Source organism: Mauremys reevesii, linkage group 4 (genome assembly GCF_016161935.1).
Source record: "Mauremys reevesii isolate NIE-2019 linkage group 4, ASM1616193v1, whole genome shotgun sequence".
NCBI lineage: Eukaryota > Metazoa > Chordata > Testudines > Geoemydidae > Mauremys > Mauremys reevesii.
Genome location: NC_052626.1, coordinates 31,586,050 through 31,607,851, shown reverse-complemented (window position 1 = coordinate 31,607,851; position 21,802 = coordinate 31,586,050). Strand labels below are relative to the sequence as shown.

The 21,802-nt window shown below is 41.2% G+C and overlaps 1 protein-coding gene across 5 annotated transcripts in view; it reads right to left on the bottom strand.

Moving 5' to 3' along the window:
* NRDE2 (NRDE-2, necessary for RNA interference, domain containing) overlaps positions 1 to 21,474 on the bottom strand; it is a 64,648-nt gene extending 43,174 nt beyond the window's left edge. For 2 of the 5 annotated variants that reach the window (XR_005597935.1, XR_005597936.1), the window contains exons 1-2: positions 21,247 to 21,474; positions 4,429 to 4,528 (exon numbers count right to left, since the gene is read on the bottom strand). Coding sequence is in view for 3 of the 5 variants with exons in the window: in XM_039536586.1 (XP_039392520.1) it covers positions 4,429 to 4,528; positions 21,247 to 21,325 (179 nt within the window). In the remaining 2 variants the exon portion in view is untranslated. The remainder of the gene's footprint in view (positions 1 to 4,428; positions 4,529 to 21,246) is intronic. The other 3 variants (XM_039536583.1, XM_039536585.1, XM_039536586.1) reach the window with 2 other exon arrangements.
* Between the last annotated feature and the right edge of the window lie 328 nt (positions 21,475 to 21,802).

Sequence of the window (21,802 nt, the reverse complement as noted above, 5' to 3'; positions counted from 1 at the left end):
AGTGAACTGCATCAACGGTTGCCACAAAAGTGGAAGAAATATGCGCAACAGCCACCACCTTTACCTTTAAAATTACTGAAATTTTTTTGGAAATTACTACTTGAGACAGATCTTACAAAGTTGCACATGCCCATGGTAAGTACACTTTGATAAGTGAATAAATATCAGTAGTCCTTTCTATTATCACCCCCAGAGTAAAAGCGAATGAGTTGCTTTTGTACCTGGGCTGATAAATTTTCAAGACAATTTTGCAAGGCCACTTTCACGTTAGATCAAGTTAAAATGATTGGAGAGGCCTTCAAGGGGGGGGGATGACTAGTGCTCTTTTTTGCTTTTTATTCATGCATAAGAAATACCTGAAAGATGTGCTGTAATATATATTATATATACTTTTTAGATTAGAAATATATTTCTTGCTGATCTTGGAAGAATCTATGCTCACTAGAAAATTAGTAAAATTTTACAGTACAAGCAACTGAAAGCTGAGCAATTAAGAGGATGAAGAAAGCAATTGAGAGGATGCTCACTGTTAATTTCACTACTTCATGAACAGCTGGAAGAAGGGATGTCTTTGTTAAGAAATCAGTACCCTCTCAGCTAAGATACAAGCTGACAATAAACACCTGATACTTTCAAGACATCTTTCAGTAAAAAGCAAAAGAGACCAGACTTGACATTCTTGATATTTCGAAGAACAAAAACCATCAGAAAAAAGCACTCTTTCAGGGGCAAAAAAAGAAGCTTGGTAAACTGCACTCAACCAAACAGCATTCATTTTAACATGACTAAATATAAATGTATACATCTAGAAACAAAGAATGTAGGTGATATTTATAGAATGGGAATCTATTCTGGAAAGCAGTGACTCTGAAAAAGACTTGTGGGTCGTGGCTGATCATCAGCTTAACAAGAAATTCCAGTGTGATGCTATGGTCAAAAGAGCTAATGCAATCCTAGGATGCATAAGCAGGGGAATCTCGAGTAGGAGTAGAGAGGTTATTTTACCTCAATATTTGGCATTGGTATGACTACTGCTAGAATACTGTGTCCAGTTCTGTGCCCACAATTCAATTAAATTGGAGAGGGTTCAGAGAAGAGCCACGAGAAGAATTAAAGGATTAGAAAACATGCCTTATAGTGATAAACTATATAGATTCAGCTCTTTGAGTCTAACAAAAAGAAGATTAAGGGGTGACGATTACAATTTTTAAGTATCTACATGGGGAACAAATATTTAATAATGGGCTCTTCAACCCAGTAGAGAAAGGTAACACATGATCCAATGGCTAGAAGTTGAAGCTAGACAAATTCAGATGGGAAATAAGGTGAGAGTAACTAACCAGGAACAATGTGTCCCTAGCCTCTGTTTACCAGAAGCTGGGAATGGCTGACAGCGGATAAATTCATAGATGATTACCTGTTCTGTTCATTACCTCTGAAGCACCTGGCATTGGCCACTGTCAGAAGACAGGATTGGGCTAGATAGACCTTTGGTCTGCCCCAATATGGCCGATATTACGTTCAAGGTCTCATGATGGATTCTCCATCACTGACCATTTTTAAAACTAGATTGGATGTTTTTCTAAAAGATACGCTCTAGGAATCATTTTTGGGACGTTCTATAGCCTGTTTTATATAGGAGATCAAATTAGATCATCATAATGGTCCCTTCTGGCCTTGGAATCTACAAAAAGCCCTTGGCACCCTTCTTCATAAAGATACCAAAAAAAAATAAGACACAAACACAATCTTTTAAAAATTATTTACAGACTACCTTTTGGGAAAACAAATAGGTGTTAAAAAAATCCATGAAGGGGCTACTGCCAATCATTGGGGAAAATCCCTCAAAATGTACCAAAAGTTAAGTAGTCAAATTTATGAAATAATTCCTCTGTATATTTTCTCTCTTGATAGTTTAATTCAAATTATATTTTTATTTAAAATATTTACTGTTTACATAATGTCATCTGCAAGGTAATTTTCAGAATTCCTTTTGCTTTATCACATTATAAGCCTGTAAAGACTTGAAGAAAAATGACAAATATACAAAGTTTTGGCAAGTTTAGCTGCAGAAGTTATATTGTGATAACCCAAGTCAAACATAAGTTGGTGAACAGAGATGGATTCAACTTTGATTTTTGTAACAAACACATTTTTGTCAGTACAAAGAGCAGCCAACACATCAAACAGAGGACTTTGTCCCAAATTAAACATCACTGAAGTTCAGAACTTTCCTGCTTCAACCTGACTCAGACTTTAAGGTCAGAAAGGACCGTCATGATCATATAGTCTGACCTCCTGCACATTGCCAGCCACAGAACCTCACCCACCCACTCCATTAACTACTACAGAATGCACCCAAGACTTAAATCAATATGTCTAGTATTGCACCCTCTTGGGAAAAGAGTTTAAAATACAACCCTGTATTCTATAGAACTGGATCAATTTTTTTTAATCAAAATGCCCTTTAATCAGCCATTTAAGTGATCTATAAGATTGAATTGCAACTCTACAACTTTACATGGGACAGTATTTCATTAATGCCCATCTCTGCACAGTTTATAACTGACAATCTTCTATATTCAACTGTGGTAGGGAAAGTGACTATTTGAACCGGTTTTCATAAAGAAAGGGGGGGGGGGGAACACGCAAAGATGGTACCTACGCCTTAGCATTCCTTCAAGGATTACTTAGAATATTTAAAAGCTAATGAAAAATCATGATTAAGGCTGTGAGTTTGTCATGGAGGTCACCGATTCTGTGGCTTCTGCAGTGGCCGGGGCGGCTGGCCCGGGGGCCACCTAAGCAGCTCAGGCAGCCCCTGGGCCAGCCACCCCGGCCACTGCTGGGGCAGTCTCAGGCCATCATTCACCCCTCCCACAGCAGCAGCAAGAGTTTGGGTGTGGGAGGGTACTGGGGGTTGAGGCACAGGACGGGGTGAGGGCTCTGGGCAGTGCTTACCTTGGGAGGCTCCCTGGAAGCAGAGACATACCTCGGCTCCTAGGCAGAGGCGCAGCCTCCGGGCTCTGCGCAGAGCCTCTGCCTGCAGACTCTGCCCCCGCAGCTCCCACTGGCCGGGAGTCGTGGCCAATGGGAGCTGCAGAGCCAGTGCTCAGGGCAGAGGCAGCGTGCAGAGCTGCCTGGCCGTGCCTATGCCTAGGAGCTGAGGGAGTGGGATGTCGCCGCTTCCAGGGAGGTGCAGAGCCAGATAGGGAGCCTGCCAGCCCCACCAACCTTCACCCCCCAGCACCTGCGGTGCCCCCCAGGCCACCACCCCGAGCACCCACCGCACCCACGGCCACCACCACAAGATTTAGTCAGGTGTATGTAGTACAAGTCATGAACAGGTCACAGGCTGTGGATTTTGCCTGTGACCTGTCCATGACTTTTACTAAAAACACCAGTGACTAAAACATTGCCTTAATCATGATCACTCAGCTCCCACCTATCACCAAAATTAGCAGTGATTTGAATGCATCAGTGAGAAAAAGCTAAATGAAAAGTAATTTTAAAAGGCTAATTTCTCATTAATTTAAATCAGGGGCGGACAAACTTTTTGGCCTGAGGGCCACATCAAGTTTCCAAAACTGAATAGCAGGCCAGTTAGGGGAGGCTGTGCCTCTCCGAACAGTCAGGCATGGCCCGACCCCCGACCCCTATCAGACCCCCCCCCCGCTTCTCACCCCCTACAGTCCCCCCTGGGACTCTTACGCCATCCAATCCCCCCTGTTCCCTGTCCCCTGACCGCTCCCGGACCCCCTGTCCCTGACTGCACCCCACCACTCCATCCAACCCCTGCTCTCCTTCCTGACTACCCCCTCCGGGACCCCTGCCCCTATTCAACCCCCTCTGTTCCCCGCCCTCTGACCGCCCCAATCCCTAGCCACACCCCCATCCCCTGACCACCACCCTGAACTCCCCTGCCCTCTTACCACACTGCCTGGAGCTCCGGTGGCTGGCAGCACTACAGCCACGCTGCCCAGAGCACCGGCTCCGGCTGCGGCTCTGCAGCTGTGCTGCCCGGCCGCCCAGAGCATTGCCCCGCTAGCGCAGTGCGCTGAGGCTGTGGGGCAGAGGGAGCAGCAGGGGAGGGGCTGGGGGTGAGTCTCCTGGGCCAGGAGCTATGGGGCCGGGCAGGAGGGTCCAGCCCACGGGCCGGAGTTTACCCACCCCGCTTTAAATGAAAGGAAATGCAATAATTATTCATAGTTTTACAAATGACACCATCCTGGCTTTCTAACCAGTGAACTGAGCGACAAGGTGGGTGAGGTAATATCTTTCATTGGAACAACTTCTGTTGGTGATATAAACAGTAAACCATGCAATGAAAAGCTACACTGTAAGCTCCTGAGTTTGGCCACACTTACAACAAAAGAAAAGTAGGACATTAGAAAAAGGCTATTTAAAAAGTTGCAAAGAACCTGCTACCTTATAAGTTGTGATCTCTCAGGAGTAAGATCTGCAGCATGCTGGTGCAGTTTCAGTGCATCTTCTGTGCAGAAGCTTGGATTGCTAAGCCAGTCCAATTCTGCAGGTAGAGAAAAATGTGAGATCTACAAAAATTTGCCTGCTGTGCTCTTTAAAGTTGCAGATTCATCTAGTCAGCAGACAACCTAATTCACAGCAAACATCACTAAAGTCATTTATAAGAGGCAAGGATAGTAGAAAGCAATCCATGAAATTTTAACTTAGCAGAGCACTGAGTTTTAGCACATTGTAAAACATTTTTTAGGACCTGGAATACACCCATGACATCAATCTAAATTTTAAGTAAAATGCTACAAAACAATATTTAAAAGTGTAAACTGAAAAGCAAAGAGTTTCACATACTCTAGAACTCCCTATATGGGGAATGTCAAAACCAGGGTGACTGTGGGTTTTAATGCCCCAAACAACAGACATGTAGTTACTAAAATTAAAAAATACCAGAGGACTTCAAAAGGAATGTATTGCTCTCAATGTTAACATTTATTATAATGCATAAATACCTGTATTATTCAGATAGAGCTTTCCCTAGACAATATATCAATAGAAAACTCTCAACCACCATTCCTATACAGAAATTATTTTATATTTTAAAATTCTGAAAAATAAGATTGTGCTACACGCAAATACAAAGTGTTATTTATTTATTTAATTCCTTCAAGTATATCAAAGCACTTCACGTATACTAACTAATTATGCCTCATAATACTATCTGTGTGAAAAGTATTTTTAAACCCATTTTACAGATAGGGACACTCAGCAAGTTTAAGTTACTTATACAAGTTCACATAACAGAGCCAGATTTAGAACCCCAAATCCTAGACTCCCCCTCCTGTAACCACTAACGTACCATTACCCCTTTATCAAATGAAAGCAAAGACACATTTAATTCTGATATACTAATATAAATTTTAAGTGATTACTTCTCCAAAATGTTGCTTATGTCACATTTTCTGGATGGTGGTAGGATATGAAAGTTGGTTCACTTCCCAGACATTTTATTGCTGGAGATCTCTCCATGAATACCAACTCTTTGTGTTTAAAAATTCACCTGTTCAGGCTACTTAATCATTGCCATAATTTTTACTTGTGCCATCAAAATTATCTCCACAACAACAGAATGGTAAAAGAGAGTGGATGTTGACTTCTTTCGGAGAATAAAGAGAAGGAAATGAACTATTCAGAAACAAAGACCTATTTTCATAAACATTCAGAACAGTAAAAAAGATGAGGAAGAATACAAAAAATATTTATTCCAGCCTTTCAGAATCATGAAAAATAGCTAGTGGAGGCACAAAATCTGTTGCCATGATGCTTGTGGTGGTGGTGATAATAATGGGGTGGGGGGGAAGAGAACCTTACGATTCCTTCCCTCCTCCTTCAAAATGCAATTCTTCCAGGAGTACTTCCTTACAACTCCACATCAAAACTTTCTCTTCTGTCTCACTTCCCTGAACTGTTGTCCTGTACCTTGTCCATCTTAGGGCCTTACATGAACAAGGTTCACTCATTCAAGTAAGACTTGCCAGAAGTAAATAAGGTTCGATTGTAAGTGAAGGTTTCCTTGTTGGCCTGAATCTGCAAGCCTACCATGCACACTTCCTCAGAAGCTCTCAATGTGTGGGACTCAAGGTGGATAAAACTCTATTTAAAAAGCAAAAAAATCTGATTTTTAATTAAAATCTGATTTCTTAGATTTGAATAACAATAATTCTCTTTATGATAAACCTGTTTAAAATGAAATTTGAATTTATTACAAAATATATTAAAGCCTAAATTTATTATAATCTATTCAAACATTTTAATAAAAAAATAGATATGCCGAATCCATGAGTTTTTAATAAAAAACTGAGTTAAAAGCTACTTTTCTATATAAAGAAAAAATTAGAAGGAAAACATCTAACTTTTGAGATCAAGCTTTATGAATATGGCACAACAGGTCAGCCTAAGTAATTTAGTAAACTGTCTCATTTTCAACAGACTTAGGCAAGATTAGGAACTTAAATTCCAGTCACTTTCTCACACGCATATTTGAAAATTTCCCATGGTGACCTGAAATAATCAGCCTAATTCACTGACTACAGTTAATCCCTCTGTTAATAAATCATTTAGTTATAAATGTTAAACACATTTTGGATACATAAGCTTCTTTTATCAAAACATTTAAAGATATTTTGTTTAATAATTCATTTTATATGTTGTTGGGTGTGTGTAATTAAATTCCAGTTACCATCCTAACAGTTTGACACAAAACATGAGTAATATTAAGATTTTGTCATGGTTACTTTTAGTAAAAGTCGCGGACAAGTTGCAGGCAATAAACAAAAATTCACAGAAGCCCATGTGACTTTTACTAAAAATAATGGAGGGAGGGGTTGACTGGGGACAACCGAAGTCCAAGTCCTGCAGGGGAGGAAGGGGGGGAGCCCAAGCCCCACTGCAGGAGTGGGAGGAGCTCCGGGTCCCCCCACTGCCCGAGGCTGGAGCGGAAGGTCTTGGAAAGCCACAGAATCCATGACTTCCATGACCTCTGTGACAACCTTATCCTTAATCATAAGCAAAAAGTGAATTATCTAGTCCATAAGCAATATATCATTCACCATTTTCTAACATACTAAAAATGTACAATCAATAAGAACCTGAATATACTAAGTTATTTGTAGTAGAAAGAGAGAGCCATGAAGCATGGGCCTGGTGTAAGGTCTGAGGCCTGAACCAAAATCAGCAAAGGTTATGCTATGAGCAACAGTCAGGCCATATCAAAAGCAGATACTTGCCTGCAAATCAGTGACTAGTACACAAACTCGGCACTAGTATTGCTAGCATTGCTAAAACACATCGAATATGTAAATACATTCCAGCAGGCCAGCACAAGAACACCCTAACCTAGTACATGATAAAATGGTTTGACAAAAGTGATGAATAGAGATAGTTTGACTGAAACATCAGGAGTAAAGGTACAAAGACAGGTGGTGAATAGGAATGTTTTGTCTAAAACATCAGGTGGAAAGTACAAGGAGAGGTAACAAACATGTCATGCAACAGGTAAGGTGGTATGCAAGTTGTTTATCCTAGATTGTTTGTCTCAGTCTATAAATATTGGGGTAATTTGCTTTAGCCCTTGTCTGGCCTATGGGGCAGTGGAAAGTCCCTCCACTGACTGAGGTGGTTCATTGTCACGGGCATACATGTCTCAGTATCCTCGTAGAATCTACTAAGTGCTATTACCGTGCTTCGTCGACAATAAACCTGGCTGGGCGCCTTCGTACCTTAACCATGTTGCGGTCATTGGGCAGTTTGATTAAGGTCTGCTGTGCCAACTATCTGCGCAGAGCTGGGACAGCACACAAGAGTCAAACATCTAACAACATTGGTGACCCTGACTGTTGATCTGGTAAGTAAGCTGTCCTCTGTAAGAATCACAATCTAACATGGCAGAAAGCTACATGCTAAGCCCTTAGCTCCTCCCTATAAAACCCCACAAAGTTTGATAAGGTACGGACCCACTGGGTTGCCAGCAAAGGAGGTCCATGTGAATTTAAAAAATATGGAATCTGTAAGGCTAGTGCAGAGACTACAGTATAGCCTTAAAACATAAAAGTAAAATATTGCAAACTATGACCATGGCTGTTAAATGGTTAAGACAACACGCCACAAGATTGGCGGGACAAGTAACACAGAAACAAAGAAAGAGTTAAAAAAAAAAAAAAGCAGAAGAAGCCACACAGTCCTGGAATGCTCCCACTCTCCTAACAGGGTGGCAAACAGTCAAGAGACAGAAAGCACAGGAAGATAATATAATGTTGGAAACAGCTGATTTAAATCACTGGTCAGGAAGACTCGATTTAATCATGGATTTCTACATAAAAGTGCATTCTTGTTGGTTGTTACAACCTTAATACATATTCTTCACAACTCAGAGATAGATGTAGGTTTCATTTTTAGAAGTTACACACTATACATTTTTTAACTGATTTATTTTGAAAACTTTTCAGGTTAGCTTTACAGCTATATCAGAAAATGAATGATTGTTTGGTTATTTCATTTACCAAAGGTAATTGAAGCAGATATTTATGAAGTCATTGGGAGGTGAACTATCATTAATATTTGGAGGATTTTCTTGCCATGCTGCATTACAGGGATGGCCACCCTGAGCCTGAGAAGGAGCCAGAATTTACAAATGTACATTGCCAAAGAGCCACAGTACTATGTCGGCAGACCCCATTAGCTCCCCACACTCCAACCCATAGCGCCTCCCGCCCGCCGGCAGCCCTGGCAATCAGTGACTCCCCCACCCTCCCCACGCCTCCCGCCTGCGGCGTTCTGCACTGTGAAACAGCTCAGGAAGCTCTGGTGGGGGGGGGGGGGGAAGAGTGAGGGCATGACTGGCTCGGAGGAAGGGGTGAAGTGGGAGCAGGGCCTGGGGCAGCGCAGGGGATTGAACACTGAGCACCCCTCAGCACATTGGAAAGTTAGCATCTGTAGCTCCAGCCCCAGAGTCAGCACCTCCGTATATTAAACTATGAAGAGCCGCATACGGCTCCAGAGCCACAGGTTGGCCACGCCTGCTGTAGTAGGAGGAGAACATCACCAGACAGATATTTAAGTTGTTTTAGTTAACTAAAACAACAACATTATGTATTCTGGATTTTTTTCTTCAACAGCAAACATATAATATTTTAACAAAACAAGCATATGAATTTTTGAATTTAGTTAAACATTCAAGTTTTTTAAAAACAGGTTTGTTTTTGTTAAAATTGTTTTTAACTAAAATAATTACATGAAATTTAATACAGTCACCTTCACCTTCACTTCCTGTTTGTTCATAATCTGGAAAAGAAAAACAAGCTTTCCTGCTTTCTCGGGTCCCAAATGATTTCTCAATTTGGAATGAATTAGTCCAAAGGAAGAAAATAGTCTTTCTAAACCGACAGAAGAAGCTACTGCTGTTAAAGTGAGATTATCACTTCAACAGCCTCTGAATCCAAGTGCTGAAGTGACTTCCACCAGTTCACCGGTGTGATTTTCTTTAAAACATTATCAGCAAACATATATTTTGGAATGGTTCTTATTCCCAAACTTGGTCTCTTTTATGGCCTACTGCCATTATAGGTTTTCCCTTCTAGTGAAAGAATGGTATGGTAGGTCTCAAATCAATGAAGGCTACACTCAGAAAGACCTCAAGAAGTCTGGAATATGCTGCTCAAAGAGTTTCAATTTTATTTCTACTGCCTGCCTCTCCCTTCTCACATTTATCTCCAGACTTCTTCTCCTTGTCCAGATCTATTCCACCCCCAACAATTTTCTATTCATTGAACTTTTTGAAACTTTGCACTTTTAGAGAGAGGTAAGGGATTGACTCTGTGTACACAAATTTGCAGAGGGACAAGAGGGTTGAGGTCTGTTATTTCTCACCTCTATATGTTATTTATTTTAAAACATTTTTGCTGTTAACAAGCATGTTCTCTCCGGAGAGAAATCCAGTTTGAGAACTGAAAAACTAAGCATCTCTGATGGTATCTTCTAGACTCAGAACTGAGTCCCATTGGATAGATAGAAAGATTAACCTAAATAATCTATACAGAAGCCCCAAGTACCCCATAAGATTGGGTCCCTAATCCATGAACTATTGGAACTCATTTCATAGAATCATAGAATACCAGGGTTGGAAGGGACCTCAGGAGGTCATCTAGTCCAACCCCCTGCTCAAAGCAGGACCAATCCACAACTAAATCATCCCAGCCAGGGCTTTCTCAAGTCTGACCTTAAAAGCCTCTAAGGAAGGAGATTCCACAACTTCCCTAGGTAACCCATTCCAATGCTTCACCACCCTCCTAGTGAAAAAGTTTTTCCTAATATCCAACCTAAACCTCCCACACTGCAATTTAGGACCACTACTCCTTGTTCTGTCATCTGCTACCACTGAGAAGAGTCTAGATCCATCCTCTTTGGAACCCCCTTTCAGGTAGTTGAATTAGGGCGGATTTGATAGCTGCTTGCTTCTCTTCTGTAGACTAAACAATCCCAGTTCCCTCAGCCTCTCCTCATAAATCATGTGCTCCAGCCCCCTAATAATTTTTGTTGCCTTCCGCTGGACTCTCTCCAATTTTTCCACATCCTTCTTGTAGTGTGGGGCCCAAAACTGGACACAGTACTCCAGATGAGGCCTCACCAATGCTGAATAGAGGGGAATGATCACGTCCCTTTATCTGCTGGCAATGCTCCTACTTATATAGCCTAAAATGCTGTTAGCCTTCTTGGCAACAAGAGCACACTGTTGACTCTCATCTAGCTTCTCATCCACTGTGACCACTAGGTCCTTTTCTGCAGAACTGCTGCCTAGCCATATTCAGTCCTTAGTCTGTAGCAGTGCATGGGATTCTTCCGTCCCAAGTGCAGGACTCTGCACTTCTCCTTGTTGAACCTCATCAGATTTCTTTTAATCCAATCCTCTAATTTGTCTAGGTCCCTCTGTATCCTATCCCTACCCTCCAGCATATCTACCACTCCTCCCAGTTTAGTGTCATCTGCAAACTTGTTGAGGGTGCAGTCCACACCATCCTCTAGATCATTAATTTACAAAACTTCTTAAACATTACATGAATATATTGTCTTATACTATAGAATTAGAATTTATAAACCCTACTCCATGATGAGATATCTTTGAGCTATAATGTATCTTAATTAAAACGATCTTTAGACAGGTTTTTTCCTCAAAAAGCATTTTATCAAAAAAATCCAATTTAACTAAAAAAATCTGATTTAAATAAAAAATCCATTTTTTTAATTTTTTTAAAAATCATTGATTTATATCCATCCTGTAGGGGAACGAATAAAAAAGAATTTCAAAATGAAAAACCGAGATTAAGCGGGTTAACACTTAGAAATGATGCATTAACACACGGGGTTGCCCAAAAACAATGAATTGCAGGAAAAAAGGGCACTTCTGCAATCCATTTGGCATGCAAACAAAAACAACAGACATAGGGGGAACAAATTCAGGTTTTTCAAGAGCAAGTAATGACTCCCACTCTCCTCTCAGAGCTAGGATAAAAACCAGGGGTGCAGGTTCCCAACTGCTTTAACCTACGGAGCCACAATCCTCGCTCAAATCTAAAAATATAAACCTTCTTTCTCGAATATTTTTACATACTGGTTACATTTTCCTTTATATCCTTTCTCAGTTTGCAAAACTCACTCCTGCTGTCTGTACCTTAATATATTTTGATAGAGTTAATGTCTCTTGGCTCAGGTCTCCCTACTTTTCTAGGTTGCTAAAAATAATAAATAATAATAAGAGAAGGCATACCAATCTCCTAGAACTGGAAGGGACCTTGAAAGGTCATTGAGTCCAGCCCCCTGCCTTCACTAGCAGTGACCAAGTACTGATTTTTGCCCCAGATCCCTAAGTGGTCCCCTCAAGGATTGAACTCACAACCCTGGGTTTAGCAGGCCAATGCTCAAACCACTGAGCTATCCTTCCCTCCTCCCAACCTTTTCCTCCGCCTCTCCACACTATTACTTTCTCTGTTTTAAAATTAAAGTTTTTACAGAAACCTCCAAAAGATAAAGCAGCTGAAAACAGAACAAAACAGCAAAGAGAAAACAAGGTAAAAAAAATTACTTTAAATTAATCTAGTAAATTAATTATTTTAACCCTTCAGGAATGCAACAGCTGGAATTACTCTTAACTTTCTTGAAGATATGGTTGCAAAGCAACAGACAAGTAGACTCTGTTTCTAATCCTAACCACTGACTAATATTTGAAACATGGGCATTCCATATTTCCAATTAGCAGAATTTTAAAATAAAGTTAATATAAAGTAATGAAAAATGCCTCAAGTTACTAAATTGATAATTCATATTATTTGCCAAATTTCTGTTATCAATTTTTATTAAAAGTTTTAAATAAAAAGGTAATAGCTTGCTTATTTAAATATTTAACCCTTTTATCTGCTTGGTTTTGTTTTAAATGCATTGTTTTAGTAACTAAATTCTTAATGCCTTAAATAGAATTCTGGCACCATTTGTTTTTAATTGTAAGGCTGTCCTGTATGTCATGCATGTTGTCCTGTGTTGTATGTTGTGTGTCATGTGACGACGTTTAAAATTATTTTTATTTTGTTGCAGCAAGTCAATTTTATAACCTTTTAAAAAAAATATATAAGTGGTATACACTATTTTAATATTATGATTGGGATATAACCATCATAATATTATTACCATTTTTTCCAAAGTTCAAAAAGGTCTCAGTTATAAATATATGCCTCAACAAATAATGCAACTGCAAACAAAAAGAATTCTCTTTTATTAACCACAGTTTTGTTTTTTTTATTCAAAGAAAAAATGTAAGGGGAAACCTCAACATTAAGGTTAAGGTAATATTTAACAAAATGTCAATTTCTTGTTTGAGTTTTTATAAACTTGTTTGCATTTTTAAATATAGTTATAAGAATGTCATAGCAAAAATGTTATTTTTAAACAATTTATGCATAAAGCTAACCAAACAATTTCAATAGGTTTCCACCTTTGGCTCCCAAATACAATAAAGCAGGGGTGGGCAAATCTGGCCCTCGAGCTCCAGCTGGGGCATGGGATCTGGGGCTTGCCACGCTCCAGACAGAGAGCAGGGTGATGGGGGGGAAGCATTCCACGTGACTCCCAGAAGCAGCGGCATGTCCCTCCTCTGGCAAGCCAGCCGGGGAGTAGGGTCAGGGGCCACTCCACGCAGCTCCCGGAAGCAGCAGCATGTCCCCGCTCCGGCTCCCACGTGAAGGGGAAGCGAGAGGGCTCCGCTCTGCACGCTGCTCCCACCCCAGGCACTACCCCCGCAGCTTCCATTTGCCGGGAACCGCAGCCAATGGGAGCTGCAGGGGCGGTGCCTGCGGACAGGGCAGAGCCGCCTGGTCGCACCTCTGTGTAGGAGCCGGAGAGGGGACATGCTGCTGTACCCAGAGCCTGCACCCCAGAGCTCCCCCCGCCCTCCAAACCTCTCAATCCCAGTGCGAAGCACCTGCCTGCACCCCAAACCTCTCATCGCCAGCCCCACCACAGAGCCCACACCCCCACCACAGAGCCCACAACCCCAGCTGGAGACCTCACCCCCCACCCTTTGCCCCAGCCCTGATCCCCCTCCCACCCTCCGAATCCCTCTGTCCCAGCCTGGAGCCTGCACCCCAACCCCAGCCCTGATACCCCTCTCGCCCTCTGAACTCCTTGGTCCCAGCTTAGAGCACCCTCCTACACCCCAATCTCCTCATCCCCAGCCCCACCCCAGAGCCCTTACCCCCCCGAGCCCCCTCCTGTACTCTGAACTCATTTCTGGCCACACCCCAGAGCCCGCACCCCAACTAGAGTCCTCATCGCAACCCCAATTTAGTCAGCATTCATGGTCCATCATACAATTTCTATTCCCAGATGTGGCCCTCGGGCCAAAAAGTTTGCCCTCCCCTGCAATAAAGTATCATAAAAATTTAATACCCTCAAAGTGTTTGCATGAACTTGCATTTAAAATGTATTTTGGTTTAATTGTTATACACTTTTCTTTTATGTTATGTAGTAGTTGTTAAAGTTTGTGATTCTAAATAGTTAAAAGTGGAATTGGTATCACAAGCAAATTAACTCTAAAAAGCTTGGTAAAAATTATGTTACTAACTCTTTTGTAAAGCAGAATGCTCAGCAGGGAAAAGCAATACACCTTCTCACAGAAGATTGTGAGCATCTATTCTAGCAGTTAGATATTAAATTTAGTATAAAATATTAGTAATGCAGCTCAAGTAAAAAATGAATGTCTATACCACAACTGCAAAAGTATAGCTTGTGTTATAAAAGACTTGGTATCTATTACATTGTAAACACAATAAGTGTATTAAATTTGGGTTACCGAAAACAAGAAGAAATGTAAAACAAACAAAAAACTTGTATTATCTTAACTAACTAGCTGTTTAAGATTGCATCCCACAGACCAAAGACACCAGAAGATATCACGCAACAAAGACACCAGAAGGTATCAGTATACAGTGAAGGAAGCCCCAAGCACCAAGAAAAGACAAATGAAGTGCTTTATAAATAAGAGACTGGTCAACTACACCTCAGTCTACCATATATGAACAATCAAGCTGGCAATCAGCTAGAAACCACTAGCTAGATAGACCAGGTTAAACTGTCATTTAATTTGAATTTGGCTATTGTGTAAAAGCAACTGTATTATTGCTGTATTACTGCTGTATTGTAGTTTTGCCGGGGGGGGGGAGAGAGAGAGATAGGAACTACCCAAACAAAAAGTTGTTTGATCCCTTGGTCATATTCTGATCTAATTTATACTTGTGTAATCCAGAATAACTGCCCTGACTTCAATGGTATTATTCTGGATTTAAAGAATTTTAATGGGATCAGCATTTGGTCCTTTGTGTATATGACATTTTCATTATTTATCTGTTTACACAAACACTGTAGAATTTGTAAAGTGCCTATTTTATCTTCTGCAATATCACCCAGATGAAAATAATGAAAGACAAAACTGACTGACTGGCAAAGATTCTAGTTGTGCAGATAAGTGGCATAACAGCACAGGACTGGAAATAAGTCAGCTAGCCCTCCTTAAAATCATTACACCTATCCCAGAGGATATATTGAACACATTTATATTTTTGGCCATATGCCTAACAATGTACTTGAGAACTGCAGATATTCTGTATAACCACACAGCTTCCCTTATTAATAAATTATTGCTTACCTACATAATAAAATATGTAATAACTCACTACTGAGTAATTATTTATTTTGGCTGAAATACTTTTCATAAGTTTGTATAAAAAGTAATTACTGCACAGTAAATACTTTAACATTTCATGTTTGATTTTAATTTTAAATATTGACAAAAATACTTTGTACTTAATAGTAGAAAGTGTTCTGACCATTTGCATTATATAAAGTACTAGCGTTGTTTTACAAATGGTATAATGAAGCTAAGTGATTTGTCCAAAGTCACAGAGACTGTTGGTACAATGTTCAGGACCCAGAAGTTCTAATTCCCAATCTGTTAGATAACAGTGCCTCCGAAATTCTTCCTAAACAAGTAAGGCACCTTGCCCCACTGAAGTGAAGGAAATCTGTGTCACTGACTAGAATAGGCACAGAACCAGGCCCTTAAACAATTAACGTGGATAGGTGCTAAGTTTTAGTTGACAATAAAACCATTTGAGACATAAAATGGTAAAAATACCCCAATAAGGGGGGAAATATTTTTGCATTACCAATCTTATTATTAGAACATAAGAACAGCCATATAGGGTCGGACCAAAGGTCCATCTAGCCCAGTATCCTGTCTTCCAACAATGGCCAATGCCAAGTGCCCTAGAGGGAATGAACACAACAGGTTATCATCAAGTGATCCATCCCCTATCGCTCATTCCCAGCTTCTGGCAAACAGAGGCTAGGGACATCATCCCTCCATTCTGTTATATGGGGCCTAATTTTTAGGGACCACTGTTCCTTGTGACTTCACTGGGAGTTGTAGGTGCGCTGTACCACTGAAAATCTGAGTCTTAAAACCGTAAAACAACCGTGCATGAGGGTCTCTTTACCTCTGAATTAGGTAATTACAAACACTGTTCCCTGAACTGTGTATATTATTGACTATATCACTCTTGATGCCAGTGCACGGAGAATTAAAAAAAGGCAGCAATGGGTAGAAAACACAAAAAAAGTATAAGACTGGTCAACATACCAACTTGCACTAAAATAACTAAATTTGTTTTAATTTACAATTTATTTAATTTTTTGTGCCAGTCTGTGGAATGAAAATGCTATTTCAAATCAAAACTGCTTTAGTTATTTCAGTTCAAGTTTATTTCTTTGCAGAAATCAGTAGAATTATATGCTCAAGCATTAGGTGTGGTGAGAACATCTTAAATGAAGGAACATCAGGTCAGGTAAATCCCTAAATCAAAGTATTTTAATATAAACAAAACATTAATAGATCATTTTTATTTTTTAAACACTATTTCCTGTTTGGAAACAGGTTGGTGAGCTGTTGTGATGACATAAGCAGGGGTCATCAGAGAAACAGTGAGGGAACTGATTGCCTGGGGGAACAAAAATGTACTTCATCCATTAGTCAGTCAGTCTGAGTGAAGAGTGAGCCCAAAACTCAGTAGGTGGGAGGAAATAGGGAAACCATCTCACTTTGGGAGGGAGGAAGATTGTTATCAAACCTAATATTTCTAAATTTAAACAGTTGCTTGAAGGGTGAAAACCATACTCTAAAAACAAAAAACTGAAAGAAAAAAGCAGTTGATATTCCCTTTTCATGTGTATTTCTCAAGATGATTGTCAAAAAAAAATAGGGAAAAATATTAAAAAGGTAACATTCTCACTGTGAGCCATTAACAACAGACATTCCAAATACTGCAGATCTAAAATATTTAAAATGTGAACCTGAAATGAACTTTAACTGGAAGGATCTGTTACACCTAGAACAGGTGAAGGCACCCACTAAAATCAATGGGATTGCTCACAAAAGTAAAAGGACACAGGTATGGTTCAATTTCTGATTCTTTACATTCCCATTTTAGGGCCTGTGACACATGACCAGAAAAGGTTAAACATCCTGCAAAATAAATGACTCAAATTTAACCCTTAAAGACATGTGGGGAGATGTTTGTGTGTGTTTACATATACCCTGTATATTGGTAGTGGTCAACAATGTAATCAACAGTCCCCTGTATTCTGCTATTCTGTATGCTGTATTCTGATAGTTCAGAGATCAAAAGAACATCCTAGCATTTAAATGAAAAGTAAACATGAAATATCGCTGTATTAATCTCTTTGAAATGTATAGCAAATCATCTGTGAATGGTGGAGGAACAGGCAATTTCCTTGTGATAATTAGTATAGCTAAGTACCACTGATGGACCTCCTTCAAAGTCATCCTAATTACCTACTGTTCCCTGAGGGACTCGGACTTGTCAAAGGTGGCTTGAAATTGTATAAAAGATCCCTGGGTCCTGATCTTCTTTATCTCAGATCTGCTTAAGCTTCATCAGGGGAAGTTTGAGTCACAAGATGAGATCCCAGTTAACCTGGTACACCCTGCATATGATATTGGACTATAACCTATGGACTAAATTCTAAAAGAACTCTTTGCAACTACAAAGCTTTACCATCTCTGCTATGAATTTGAGCCTCAAGAATTGAACTCATGTATGTATGTATATTGATCTTTTAACCATACTCTCTTTTCTTTTTTAATAGATTTTAGTTTAGTAAATAAGAATTGGCTATAAGTATGCATTTGGGTAAAATCTGGAATATTCATTAACCTGAGAAGTAATGTGTCCGATCCTTTGAGATTGGAAGAACCTTTCCTTCTATATGATGAAATAAGATTTTCAGAAATCTTCATCATATTTGACTTGGGTACCTGGATGGAGGCCTGAGGCTGGGTTACTGGTTTCTGGGCAACCAGTGAGGTAATAAAGAAGCTGTTTTGTGCTGGCTTGATACATCTAAGTATTGAAATATCCACCAGCTTTGGGGACTGAATGCCCCATTCTTTGCAGTTCACCCTGAGTAACCTCAGCTGGCCCCCACTGGGATCCCAGTCACAGGGCATTTCAACAAAGGCAATTTGACATTGAGAAATGATTATATAAACACGTTAATTCCTTGACTATGTCCATAGCTCAATCTTGCCTGCGTAGACAAGACTGAATTGTGTTTTAAACTTGTTGAATCATAGTAGAAACTCCAACTCCACCCCTGGTACAATCAATGTACTTGCATTGATTCCCCCTAAATCATCATTTATACCAGCCAGATGTTAAAAATGCTCTTGCTACTCTGCACAAAATGGCAACCCATGCCAACCTAATGCTTTGGGGGATAATTAAACAACTATTTCATTACATAACATGTACCTAGTTAAAGCCTACTTGTAAATAATCTCCAGTGAAATACTGAGCTGGGAACAAATATTTGAATCGCTTTTAATTCCTCATATCTCATCATCATTTACCTACAATTGTACAGTTTTCAAGGATGGAACTTCACTTTAATACAACTTTTAAACACACCTGGCATATTGTTGGTCTATATAATTTGTGTTAAAATTTATTTTTTCCTATTATTTTCAGTGTTCATGGGCATAACACCAGAAAGATAATGCATGGGACTCTTTCTACCCTTCCCACCTGAAAAAACCTCACAGTAGCTGACAGCAGAGTCAATGTTCAAGAATCTCAAAACAAACTCTTTTGCTTTGCAAACTTCTAAAAGTCTGGTTCTAGCACAAATTGTGGGACCTAGTGATATTTTTCATTTTTAAAGCACCTTTCACTGGAGGATCTTAAGGCACATTATAAAATACAGGCCCAATCTTATAAGTACAACAGACTGCCATCAAGGGGCTGCTCACATTAGTAAGCACTATGTTTAGTAGTAGCCTTCTGCAGAATTGGGTCCTAATTAAACTTCATAACATTTCTTCACTTCACTCACCACTAAATTACAGTGATGTCTAGAGTACAAAATGGCACAGCAAAAGTTTCAGAGAAGAAGTCAAGCTATAAAAATCCAAATAAAACGGAGGGGAAAGCATAGGTAGGCAGAATGCAGTTACCCAAAATGAAATCTGGACAGGGCATCAGAGTTAATACCCCAGCTCTTACCAAAAAAAAAAAAAAAAATGCACAGAGATCTTAAGTGATCAAAGAGCACCTCAGTTTTATGTATCATCTAAAACATGACACATTCAGCAGCACAATGACCCCTACACTCAGGTCGGACACCAAGGAAAGAGTGCCATCTTTCACCAACACCACATACAGTACGTAGTTCTCAGCCAAGTATTCATTTTATTCTATTTAATTTGTTACATTTAATGGGATCACAGTTTATGGTAGTATGACAGTTATTTTTGTTTAATATTTAATTTTTATAACATTACTAAAATATGCTCAAATCTGTTAATTAGTGGAAGTTGATCATTTATAGACGATATTTCCACAAATTCTGGAAAAGTAATTATGTGTTAGTTTGCTAATCACTTCCTATCTCTACCTCTCCAACCTCAGGCACAAAAAGTGAATTAGCACTGAGCCTCTGAGGCTGAAATATATCTAAAATATTTGTACTCAGTTGCAGAATTAGGAGGTTAAAAACCAGAACAAAATACCGCAGAGAGTGCAATGTAATTGAATGATTCCCCCTTAAAGTGTCAATATTCCTAAAATGAATGATTTCTTTAAAAAATTACTTGTGGACAAAATGTGGTCTAGAAATAGTGCTAAAAACCAGAACCCAAATCTGAACTTCAGTCTCAACCTCTTGGTCTATATGCCTTGAAAGATTGTTGTGGGGCCATGAAGTCCATACACAGCAAGGTCACAATCCTGCAAGTTACAATGTGTGGTCAGAGCTCTGCATCCATGAAAAACCCTACTGGATCTCCATATGGGCACACAGGTCTTCCCATGCAATGTAATTTGCAGGATTGGGACTTTAACCAGTACCATCTATCCTGTCCAAGTTTCACTACCCAACAAGGTCCCCTAACGTGGCTAAAAGGTCCCCTCATTGTGAGGGCAGCACCAAAGGTTACAGTGCCATATAATGGAAGCACAGCATGGTGTATAACAGCAGTTCTCAGCCAGAGGTCCAAGGCCCCCTGGGGGGCTGTGAGCACATTTCAGGGGGTCAGACAAAATAAACCAAAGCACAGAGCCGGGGTTGGAGTTGCTGGAGCCCCAGAGCAGAAAGCAGAGCCCCACTGCCAGGGCTGAAGCCTGAGCAACTTAGCTTCGGGAAGCCCCCTGCACCATGGTGCCCGGACAATTACCTTGCTTGCTACATCTAATGCCAGCTTGGCTTTTAATCTTCTGGATATGCAGAAAAACAGTTGGTGTGGCACAAGTGGGTCATGGAGTTTTTATAGCATGTTGGGTGGACTTCAAAAAGAAAAAGGTTGAGAACCACTGCTGTATAATACAGGAGGGTGAGCTCTCATGGAAAAAATTGTAGGTGTCACTATTTTAGGTTTTCTCTGCAATCGTCTTACTGTCTCACACAGAAATGATAGTTTTATTTACAGAAACTATATTTGTGTTGTGGACCTGCGTAAAAGGAATAAAGACCAACTTTGTCCAAAGTTAACACAACCTGGACAAAGACTACAGGGGAACAGATGTCTACCCCGAGGGGAGGGCCTAAAAATCAGCAAAGTTCATGGTGTTTTTAAATCGCCATACCCCCAGCGCAGTCACAAGTTAGGGGGAGGCGTGCCGGAGGATTGATAGCCTCTCTCACACGCCACTGACTTCCCAGCAGTAGCCTCACTGAAAACCCATGTATTACAACTCAGTATAAGTGCGCTCCCGGGTAACAACTGCAGGGCATAAAACGGGGGCCACCTTGACAGCCGGGCATAACTAACACGGCAACACCCTCACATGTGGGCAGCAGGCACCTTCGTGTACTTGATGCCGCCGCTTTCCCTTTCCCTTCCCCCCAGGGGTCCGGGCCCCACCTTCACGCACGGAGCAGCGGAAGCGGAGCCACCCCTTGGAGGGAGCGTGTGTGCAGGGCTGGCCCCGGGGGGTTGCTGAGAGGGGCGGGGCGGGGTCACTACAGGGAGCAGGAGACCCAGCAGGGCTTCTGGATGCAGGTCTGGGGGCGTGAGCAGAGGGACCGGGGCAGGCTCGCTACAGCTGGGAGCCGCCAGAGCACCAGGCCGCTGATGACGACCCCCTAGGAGGACGTTACCTCTCCTGGAGCCCTCGCTACTGCTGGCTGGCGTCTCCCCGGGCTCAGCGGCGCCGGCAAAGGCCGGGAAAAGAGCCATGGGCTGAACCACAGCTTTCTCCCCTCTTGCTTCCCAAGAAGACCCCGGCCGCCCAACGAGGCAAGATGGCGCCGCTCGCTGCCCCAGCCTGCTGGGAAATGTAGTCCCGCCTGCTCCTGCTCCCAAAATGGCGTCGGGGGGAAGTCACTGGGCAGCTGTACAGCTCCAAGGCTACCTGGACGTGCGGATGCTCCCGCTCGTGGGGGGAGCAAAAGAAAGACGCCCCGGCAGCCTCCTCGCGATCATCCAATCGCTTCCCGCGCCAGTTCTCTCACTCGTGGGAGAGGGCGGATTTTGCCCAACAGTTTAGGCCTGACACCCTTTGGGGCTCTCTCAGTGTTGGAGAGAGAAACTCCCCTCTTCAGCCCTGACTCCCCTCCACACAGCGGGGTGTGCTGCTGCTTAGGAAAACCACTTAAGTGCCTTGATTTCCATGGGTGAAAAGCTCTGTTTTGATATGTGAATGCGCAGACTCCA